An 11,350-nucleotide genomic window follows, 5' to 3' on the forward strand; every position below is an offset into this window, starting at 1 on the left:
AATGTGAAACTTGAACTCTGATAAAAAAAAAAAAATCAAATTTTTCCACAACCTGTCACATAAGTGTCTCGATTGTGCAATGACGGTTGAATGTCCACTAAAAATACTTGACTTGTTATAAGAGTAGCATCAGTCCAAAAGGCTGCCTGCATGTGAAAGTATTCTTACAAACACTAATGTCAATATGATAGTTAGAGGCCTCTGTGGTAGACAGATGGCAGGGGTACATCAGTTGAGAGGGGCTGAATGCAATAAAAGTTGTTGGGGTGACATGGTTAACATTTTTCATTTCTGTAGAAAGCGGGTAAAGTATTTCTTTACTGCCAAACAGGTGTGATGGTCCCTATTTTTGAATTGGGGCACCACATGGTATGCTCCAGTTTTTGGGGATCACACTTCTCAGACTCCCAGGGAAAGTTCACGCCAAGGTACTGGAGGGGAGACTCTGCACGACGGTCAGACCTAGGTTTCAGGAGGAACAATGCTGATTGCAGCCTGGCCATGAATCAGCACAGCAGCTCTTCTCCCTCCCACTCCTGCCCTGTGTGATAGTTCATAGCAGCAGGCTACAGTACTTCATGAACTTGGGGAAGACAGATGACCATGTGACCTGGCACATGCTGTGTGAGGTACTGCTGGGATGTGTAGCACAGGAGCTGCTAATATATGCTATTCAATCCCTGTATGAATGTGGTACGAGTTGTGTCCACATCTTTTGCTCAGAATCAAAACCGTCTATTCTGGCCTCTGTTAAGGGTACAACTTGTCTCCTCTCTTATTTGTGACTTTCAGGGACAGAAAATTAAGACACAGCTGTGATTAGACGGGCCAGTTACCCTGCGCCCATGTTCCCCCTCCCCTGCTCCTCGCGGTCTGTTTCCTTTTGCCTTTTGTATTGTGTTTTTTTTTGGAATAAAACCCCTTTCATTTTCCCCCGACATCTATCTTTGCTTCCATCCTTCCTGAACCGTGACACTTGACAGCTGTATCGCTTTAATATAAAGCAACTCTTTATAAATATGATTTTAAATATTCTGTTTTTACATCACTGATATCATTTGATATGTACGAAACTTGAACTCAAAACTGATGTATTGGTTTCCAGAACTAGAAAAAGTTACAAAGGCGAACCATGCAAAGCAAGAGAGTTTGCGTGAATGATTCAAGGTTATTAAACCCCAACGACGCCCTTTCCTATGACTCAGTAATACTAACCAACAGACTGTAGTAATGGAAACTTAACTTGCATGGGTAGAGACACACCTTTTTTGGAATATAATTACTGATTTGAACAAAGCAGCACTCACAAGATTACCTGATTCAGTGTCTTTGTCTAGGCGTGTGCTGTGAACAGTGCATTGCGATTCTGGCGGCACGTCTTCCCTAAGGTGTGGCACGCTGCCAGGAAGTTCTTCAGGGCCAAAAATCAAATTCTGGGAATGACCAGGCCCAGAGCCTGGCATGGAAGCTTCCAAATTAGAAGGTAGAGCTGTGGTTTCCCAGGTACCTGCGGAGCAACAACATAGGTGAGGATTCCATGATGTATTTATGTTTAACCTGAAAAGCAAAAAAAAGCTGAAATGACCCTGCATCATTCAAACTTATTGGTGGGATTTAACTCAACGCAAAACACCCATATGAAAAAATAGGCATGGGTCATGTAAGGCTATCAAGGATTTTTCTTATTTCAATTAAATATAACAATGCATGATTTTTAATACAGTATGTTTGTTACAAGTCAGTGTCTTTTCATGTATGATTACGGCCACATTCTGTCAGGGTCGGCCTCCCGCTGTGGTCCTTCCCCATTTGACCAGCAGGTGGTGCTGGTCATCCCGTCCATACGTCAGTCCTTGTTTCTCCCCTGTCACTTGTCTGGTCTCGTGGCTCAATGTATTAAGCATGTGCTGTCTGTTTGCCCCTCGGTCCTGAATTCCCTCTTGTTGTGAGTTCGAATCCCGCCTCCTCTGTTTTTGTATTTAGCTCCCTGGTGTTTTCCTTTATGCTTAATTATTCCTGGTGTTTGCTTTGTAATTGGTTTTGGTTTTGTTTCTTGTTCCCCTGCTTATGTTATTGCCTATGTACCTTCCGTGTGTTGATATATGCTTCCTTGGTTAGTGTTTAGTTTCCCTGATTGTTAGTGTCTTTGAGTTAATTGGTTTCACCTGTGTCCTGTTTCCCTTGTCTTTGTTAATCAGCCTCACCTGCCCTGTGTTAGTCATTACCCCCATAGTATATTAGTTCCTGCCTTTGTTCTGTTCCCCGCTGGTTCATCGCCTCGTGTCTCGTGTCTAAACTATTGTCTCTGAGGTCTACGCTCGTTTATGGTTTGTCTAAGTCGTCTATGCCCTTGTCTAGGCTTGTCTCTGGTTTTTCCCTTGATTGTAGTTTACCTTAGTGTCGTGCTAGTTAGTTTTCCTTGTGTGTTATTTAGTCTAGTTAATTCCTCCCTGTTTTAGTTTTGACCCCTCGCGGTCTCTTTGGTTTTCTTGTGTTTTGTTGTCTTTGTTAATAAACCTCTCTATTGTTCCTGGAGCCGCAAGTGGGTCGTCCGCCCCTTATTCGTGCACCATGCCCCGTTCCCGTTCCCGTGCCCGAGCTGCCCGGATCCCTGACACATTCATACCAAAAAACACACTAAACATGTAAGGCACTCAAAGTTAAAGCTTATACTGTAGGAGAAATAAAAACTTTCACATGAACTTTAAATTTTACCATATGTGAATCTGTGATAACATATGGCTTTAGTAGGAAACACATGTTTATTGATCTGTTGTTTCTTAAAAACTTTTACATTATTCTTATGAAAGGCATGTATGATCTCTCCACATTTGTTTGGTTAAATTAGTCACGAGAGAATTCATGTTACAGTGGTACTTCAGAACTCAAATTTAATCCGTTCAGAACTCTGGATCGAATCCTAAAAAGTTCGAGTTGTGATCGAATTTTCCCCATAAGAAATAATGGAAAACCAATTAATTGGTTCCTGGCCCTAAATGTTTTTTTTTAGCATTTAAACACAAAATGAACCGGATAAAACAAGAAGAGCATATACTGTACTAAACACATCTAAGCACATTTATCAAAAAAGTAATTTGTAAAGTAAGAAAATAAATGTATCCAAACAATGTGTCCTGCCCCGATCATCCGCTCCTTCCGTGTGCCACGCCCCCTCGTTAACCCCGTGTGGAATCCCAGTGTGATCAGCTGTTTCTGGTTGTCATTAGTCCTCTGTATTTCGTCCACATTTCAGTTTGTTTCCCCAGTACGGTCATTGTATTGTCAGTCGGCGTTTTGCCTGCCTTACCTGTAATTAAACCCCGTATTCCCCGATACCCTGACGTCTGCGCCTTTGTCTCCATTCCGTACGTCCCACTCGGCACAACAATATTATTGTAATTAAACGTATTAATGGTTTATTATTAATATTAAAATAATGAATAAGAAATCTTTATTTTAAATGTATTTTATTATCTAACAATAATTTTTGTTACTGTCTATCATTGTCTAAATGTATTTTTACTGTCTAAATATATATGTATTCAGCTAGTGTAAACATGCACGGTGCTATCATGGCTAATGCGAGGCTGAGACTGAATCCTTACCCTTTGTTTCAGCTGAGAGACGTACCGCGTGACTCATTTCCCCGCGCGTACAAGTTATCTTAGGTCGGCGTTCACGTTTTGACTTCTGAGATTCAGATCGAGCTCTAGGTAATTTTTTTTCGAACTGGTTGGTTCGACTTTTAAGAAATTTGAGTTATAATGAGTTCAAGAACTGAGGTACCACTGTATTTTCTCAGAACACAACGTGAATGCATCAACTGAAAAGGATGCTGCCTTTTCAAAATATTCATTGTAGTTGTGTGGAAAAACCATAGTTCATTTAATGAATTATGCATAAAAACAAATACCGACCCCTGAAAAAAAGCATTGTACACAACTTATATGTTTGACTAAACATTAATTTAATATTTATTTTACCTGGATGAAGGACATATATGACTATGGACATATGCTTTTACTATAGATTGTACAAGAATGTAGGACTGATATATTCGATGGCACATTAATTCTATATGCATTTTACATCAACAATGGACATATATGTCTAATGACACATTAAGTTAATATGGATTGCAATTTTATTTTGAGTGCCATATAAACAGCTCAACAAAAACAGTCACATGTTGTTATTATTATTATTATTATTATTAATAATAATAATAATCGTAATAATAATAATAATTATTATTAATGATAATATTATTTACATATATATATATAGGTAAAAACAACCAGCAGAACATTTTACAAGTTAGGTACAAGAAACCCCCGCCCCCCATGTTTATCAGAGTAGAGAAAAGTTAATGTCAAAGCTGTTTCAGCATCTGGAAAAATCCTATAGCAAATATTTCAAGCACTCCCTAACAGACTATGACATACTTGGTTTTACAGCTGGGTCAATGCAGCTGTGAATTTTCTTCCCCAGAAATGTCAGTGACAGCGAGACATTATCTCTTCCAGGAGACTTCATGTACATTTTCAAGCGTTGTGGTGTGGGACTGCTTGCAAAGGAATAGGTCAATGATAACAACAACATTCTAAGGATGTATGATTTATTTCTACTATAACTTCAGTTGCAGTTTTTACCAGGGTTGGGGCCATACTTTAATTGAATTAATAATGCATGATAAATTCCAATTCACTTCCTGGAGTTGAAATTGACCTTAGAATATCTCCCTGCTCAGGGAAAACAGAATTGGAATTGAATTGGACTGACAGGTGGCAGAATTGAATTTAATTAAATTCCACGAAATTCAACTTCTAAGAGGTTGTCTTGACATTTTGCTAAACACACACACACACACACACACACACACACACAGTCGGGTAAACATATCTTTATGGGGACCGCTCATTCATTTCTATGGGAAAAATGCTAATGCTAACTATGAGAACCTTAACCCCTACCGAGCCCTAACCATAACCATAAATAACCAAGCAAAATACAAGAGTTTTTGCATTTTTAGTTTTTTCATTGCAGTCACAGATTTTTATTAAATTGAGTTTTCCCTTATGGGGACCAGGATACTGGTATTCATACGGGTATTCATCACGTTGTGGGGACAATGTGTCCCCATAAGGTAAGGTATACCTGCTCACACACACACACACACACTTGACCTTGCTAATGCCTATGGATCTATTCTACATAAACTTGGGTTAGCAGCGTTGTCAAGATTCTAAGTTCCAGAGAGGATCAAAGACATCATAATGGATTATTACAGGAGTTTCAGTTTGAGGTTACCTTCTAGGACAACAGCATCTGTTTGGCATCACCCAGAGAAATGTGCCTTCACTGGTTGTATCATATCAGTGTCCGTGTTGGCTTTGGCAATGAACATAGGGACGTAGGGACCCCCTGTCTAGATCTGGCACTCATCAACCTCCAATCAGAGTGTTCATGGACGACATGACTGTCACAGCAACATCAGTGCCAGGATGCCAACGACTCATCCAAAGGTTGGAAAGGCTGATTACATGAGCCTGAGCAAGAATGAGTTTCAAGCCAGCCAAATCCAGGCCCTTGGTCCTGAGGAAGGGAACAATGTCTGACAAGTGGCGCTTTTCTTTGGGAGGAGGTCAAATTCCACCAGTGATCGAGAATCCTGGGAGTAGCTTGGGGAAGATCATTGACTGCACCCTGAGAGACACTGCGGCAGTCCAGCCAACATGTATGGAGAGGAAAGCATGGCTATCAGCAGTGGACAAGTCAGGACGTTGAGGGAAGTTCAAAGCATGGATTTATCAGCATGGAATCATGCCAGGACTTCTCTGGCAACTGCTGATATATGTTTCATTGATCACTTAGGAGGGCTTTGAGCAGAATGTCACCTTCATACTGTAGGTGGTTGGTTCTACAAAAGAACCTTAAGTAGAAATGCCCTGTATGGGCATACCAGCAAGCTGCAGGTTCCTTCCACCGGCTGGACTTTAAGGTCACCAGAGCCAGAGAGATGTTATGTTTGATGATACAAGACCCAAAACACTCTATGACCCTGGGATCATCACTGACGATGTATCCAAGTTACACCATCTGGTGTTGCAAGAAAATAGGCCCAACTGACATACTGTAGTCTTAGCCATGTGAAATTTGAAAATTGAGGTAAAGATGATTTGATGCAATGAAGGTGAAAATATATTAAGATCATGATCAGAAGATTGCCACTTCAAATCAGATTGTGATCAGAAGATTGACGCTTCAAATCCCAGCAGGGTAATTTCAACTGAACAAGGTTCTGATTCCAGCCTCACCCTTCCCCCCCCGCCCAGGCGTCATGTATTCCAGAAGCAAGCTAGGCACTACACAGTCGTCCCTGGTATAAACAGTATATTCAAATTTATAGCATAACATGGAATGGATTTCTACAGGTGTCTGAATTCTATACTTGTACGGCTTGTACATTAGTTCGACGTCATTCCTTGAAGATTTTTACAAAACAACTATTCATCTATCTGAAAAGTACCTTGAATATTTTATTATATTCATAAACGGAAATATATATCCAGACTTAGAATTTGAACTATATATTTTATATAAGGACACCTACAAAAATGTAATTGCACAGAATGGCATTGAATTCATTTCAACTTTCTGAAACTCCAATTCAATACCAATTCTGCTTCCTGTACAGTTTTTTTTTCACTTCCAACTCTGTCATGTTCCCCGTGAATCAAAACAGTTATCTTTGGCAAGAAGATGATGCAGGTCAAAGACATACACTGATAACAGTCAAGGTTTATTCACACATCCCACAGCAATGCTTCTTCGCCCAGTGCCATTCCCGCTCATTCTCAATACCCCAGTCCAAAAACACATGGCTCCTTACCTTACCAGGTCAACGTTGTTCTTTGGAATTAACACTGTCCGCTTTACCGAAATCCCTCAAATGCACCATAAACTCCAATCCTATTTCCAGATTGAATTTGAATGGATGAATTCATTCATGAATGGCCCACCCCTAGTATTTATATATTAAATTTTATCATTTTATATACATATTGCATATAAATGAATCATGTTACCCAGGGACATTGTCTATATTAAAAGCAAAACCAAACTTAAAAAATGAGACAAAGTTCATTAAAACAGTTTATAGATGTAATATCCATAAAACAATTTTATCACATAAAAATGTAAGAATCTTGCTGTTTTTAACATAAAAATACAACTGTACCCTACTCCCGGGTTATGTACATTAAAATAAAAACATAAAATATCAAAATGTTATTCACATATGAGAATACAGGAGAACATCCTCTAGTCTCTTATAAAATGGAAATTGCTTTAGATTTAAACACTGTATATTGTCCCTGGACCTAAACAGATCCTACAATCAGTTAGAATTTCACAAAAAGCAGGAACCGTTATCAAACCTTCTCAAAAAGAAGGCAATGCAATTCAAAGAAAAAAGCACACAGGAAATTGTAAGAATGGATCTTTGTTTTTTACCTGTGTGGCATGTAAACAGCTGTGGCTCTGATGATGGAGATTCTCCAAGGAACAGGAAAGATGTTTCTTTCACAAAGGAACCAGACCCTCAACACTCTTTAAATATTAAAACAATGGCTGGCGTTGCAGTGGGTATTAGTTTGCTTGCAAGTAGACATCATGTTTCCAATCAGAAGAAGTAGAGATTGTTCCTATATATCCCTTAACTCTTCATTATAGTGCAGTGAGCTGTGTCTGCTACAGCCTGATACCCAAGACCCATGTTTTGCCTTTGTTTTGTTTTGCAGTAAAGCATTGCCGTGTTTCACACTGAATCCCAGTCTTGTCAGACAGTAGTCACATGGCCAGTCAGCCTTGTTCTCTAACTAGCATCTCCAAAAGTCGCCCCCCCCCGGACATCACAAGAAAAGGGAGATTGTTTCAGATCTGGCTTGGGAGTGACTGTGCAATAACTGATCAACATTCCACAGATGAACTATTTGATACCCTTTAGTACTATCCTTTGGCCTTTTAACAATCTATATTTTTGTTTTGATACGATGCCATTCTGTCAAAGTTACAGATAGTACTGTACATTTTATCTATTAATCACTAGAACAGGGGTGCCCATCTCCAGTCCTGGGGGGCCAGAGCCCTGCACATTTTTGGGTTTCCCCTCATTTAACACACCTGATTCAACTCCTTGCGCTAATTACCACACAGCTCTTGAGCTGAACCATTTATGGTGGAACAGGGAAAGAACTAAGCTACACAGGGCTCCGGCCCCCCAGGACTGGAGTTGGGTAGCCCTGCACTTGAAACTGACAATTATCTGTATTGTATATAGAGAATAAAAGTGTAAAAAAAAAAACAATAACTGTACTGAAAAAATCCCTGTAGAACTGTCTCCAGACAGAAATATCTGTGATGAACAAATTTAGGTATCCTGAGGTTTAATTATCAGTTATTGACTCACTCCCACCTCTGATGCATTCAATAAAAACTGGTCTTTCTGCTTTAAAAACACAGCACCACCCTTGGAATAATCTGTACGTTGACTTTTGCAGGCACACACATGCACGGAGAAGTCGCTATGACAATAGTGAGATTGTTTTGTACCAATTCACTTTAAACTTTTCATTTCAGCATGTTGCAAGAGCACTAAAGGCTTTTCCAACAGGAGAATAAAACCCGTGGCCCTCCCGTGGAAGTCATTGAAACACTGAGAAAATTCATACAACATCAATCCATTTTTACAACATTAGTCCTGGAGGAAGACTTGGTTAAGAAAATTAATATTAACATAGTATTTTTAATCACCTATGATGAAGGGCAAACATTTCTTTAAAATACTGTTTTATCCCTAAGAACTAAGATCAGAGTTTTTCAGAATTTTTCAGAATTCCTGCAATGCTTGGATGATAAAGAAGCAGGATGGACATGAAACATGAAAGTTGACACCATTGAGCTTTAGTGCTAATGAAGAATCTTAAGAATGCTGTCGAACAGAAGCAAAACCAGTCATCAGGTTTTCAGTCTAATCCAACCTGAAATTTTACTTGAAAGACAAATAATGAGATATAATGGCATATTATGAAAAGAACCAGAGCACAGGAACAGATCATAATGCTTAAAGATAAAACAGAATTGCACATACTCTGAGGATGTGGGTGCTGGCATGTGAACTGTTTACTGGGAGATGGCCTTACAGTGCATTCATTTCACATCGAAAGAAAAACCGAAAAGAAACCATAGTACTCACTCCAGGAAAGTTGCTGAACATATGTGACACAGGGAAGGGAAGATGTACTGGAGACTTTATTTGGGGAGAAGACTGGAGACGATTTCGACAAAATCAGCTGGATGAAACAAAACCAAGCGGGAGCTGCACTAGCAGGAGTAAAAGCAGATAAATAAAGATGAAAATGAGAAGATGAGCGTAGTCAGGAATCAGGGCCTGAGTGCATTAACTGGGGGTGAGAGGAAACACAACTTATGATCAGCTTAAAAAGAACCTCCTAACAGAACCTCCTAAAGAACCTCCTAACAGAACCTCCTAAAGAACCTCCTAACAGAACCTCCTAACAGAACCTCCTAACAGGTGAAGTGAACGAGCGGCCAGCTTTTGTCCTAGCTGGGGGCCACCAGACTGAAATTAATATTCAGATTCATACAACATTTTGAAGCCTTGGAAATACATGACGAAATGAGTCAGTCAGGAAGCTTCTGACATATGAGAACGCGTCAGAGTAACAGGGAAAGAATGCTTTTCTATGGCAACTAAAAAGATGTCGCTCTGTCTATTGCCTTTATAATACATAAAAGCATTTATTCATCAATCCATGCATCTAGGAACTTCTTATCGAGCATATGATTTTTAGCGTTCACTTTGTGCATTGGTTCTCCTATGCCGATTTATTTGTTTAAAGTTGTCTTTGTACTGTTTTCCTTAAATTTATATAAATAAAATGACTTATATTCCATATTTCATTTTGTGCATATCATTCAGTGAAGTGTTTCTACTTAATGTCTTGTAATTTTGTCCTTGATGTCTGACACTGAACAACAGCCATTCTGCCATGTTTGTATACACTGTTAATAAAGTGCTCTGAGTGCTGTATTAAAAACTTTCACATTAGTTACTTTGTTAACAAGTGAATGATGATGACACTAACATTGCTGGCCCAACAGGATCTCCCAGATTTGCTTAGACACAGAAGAAAAATTGTTAAAAGACTGCAAGTGGCGCCTTGGGACATCCTGGGGCTTGATAAGCCTTGCAGACATGTACTATGCACTGAAAACCTACTAGCATTTAGCTGTTGAAAAAGACAGAAATGCACTTTGGTAATGAACCCACAGCATGTCTGTCTGTAGCACTTCATGCTGCTATATCAGTGTTTCCCAATCCAGCCCTCAGGGTTTGGCCAAAGGGGCTTCATACCAGCTCACAGGTAAAGCAAGGCTGGAAAATCAGCAGGGCTCGGACCTTGAGGACCGTGATTTGAATATCCCTGCTCTAGGCAATGGACAAAACTGCCTGTAATGTGGCGGAGCCATGTTCTGTGACAACCACAATGTCTACAGGGCTACTTCCGTTCAGCTGAAGGAGGATGCACTGCTCACAGGGCAAACAAGCCCTGAAACTTAAGAGGTGAAACCGATCATGACTGAGTTTTAATGGATACCGGACTTAATGTCTTACCCTATTCTCAGATTGTGAGGAAACTCAGGTTTAATGCAATGTTTAATGCAATAAGGTAACGAAAACAAGAGGAAACAAAATGACAAAGACTAAGTGTAACTCCCTAACCAAAACAACAGTAATCACCACGTTCGCAAAAACAACAAGGCAGTCACTCCTTACGCACCTAACAGACATGTACAGAAAACACACAGGCCGAAACACGGTATCCTAAAGGGCGAGGCAAAGAGAGCGGTCAGGAGCTAAGCAAGAGTTCAAACCAGAAGACAAACAAACCGAAGGCAAAGGTACCAATAGGGCAAAGCAGAAAGTCAGAAACCAGGAAACCAAAACAGTCATACACAGAAGTCAATCAGAAACAGCAAACCAACACAGCGATAGCAAAAGACAAAGCTTGAGCAAGAGCTTGAGCTAGATGTGACCAGCAGGCTTTATCCAGAACACAGGGCCAGGGTCAGAGGTCAGAGGGCGGAAGGGGCGTGGCCGGAAACTGGGAGGCGGTGATTGGCGAGTGGAGCTTGGGGCAGAAGACTGAGGTGTCCTGTAGACATATCCAAACACTTACGGCACATAACACCCTCTGGCTAGAGGAGTATTTTGGGGTTTGGTAATGTTTAAAATAACATCAATGGAGTTTTTTAAACAAAACAT

General features: G+C 40.0%; 1 protein-coding gene across 7 annotated transcripts in view; it reads right to left on the minus strand.

Annotated features, from left to right (window-relative positions):
- Positions 1 to 8,121, minus strand: part of LOC111839362 (uncharacterized) — a 32,079-nt gene extending 23,958 nt beyond the window's left edge. For 4 of the 7 annotated variants that reach the window (XR_002837082.2, XR_002837083.2, XM_023803202.2 and 1 more), the window contains exons 1-2: positions 4,446 to 6,020; positions 1,316 to 1,507 (exon numbers count right to left, since the gene is read on the minus strand). Coding sequence is in view for 5 of the 7 variants with exons in the window: in XM_023803202.2 (XP_023658970.1) it covers positions 1,316 to 1,507; positions 4,446 to 4,602 (349 nt within the window). In the remaining 2 variants the exon portion in view is untranslated. Of the gene's footprint in view, positions 1 to 1,315; positions 1,508 to 4,445; positions 6,021 to 7,515 lie in introns of those variants that run through there. The other 3 variants (XM_023803201.1, XM_023803199.1, XM_023803204.1) reach the window with 3 other exon arrangements.
- Between the last annotated feature and the right edge of the window lie 3,229 nt (positions 8,122 to 11,350).

This window comes from Paramormyrops kingsleyae, chromosome 2 (genome assembly GCF_048594095.1).
Source record: "Paramormyrops kingsleyae isolate MSU_618 chromosome 2, PKINGS_0.4, whole genome shotgun sequence".
NCBI lineage: Eukaryota > Metazoa > Chordata > Actinopteri > Osteoglossiformes > Mormyridae > Paramormyrops > Paramormyrops kingsleyae.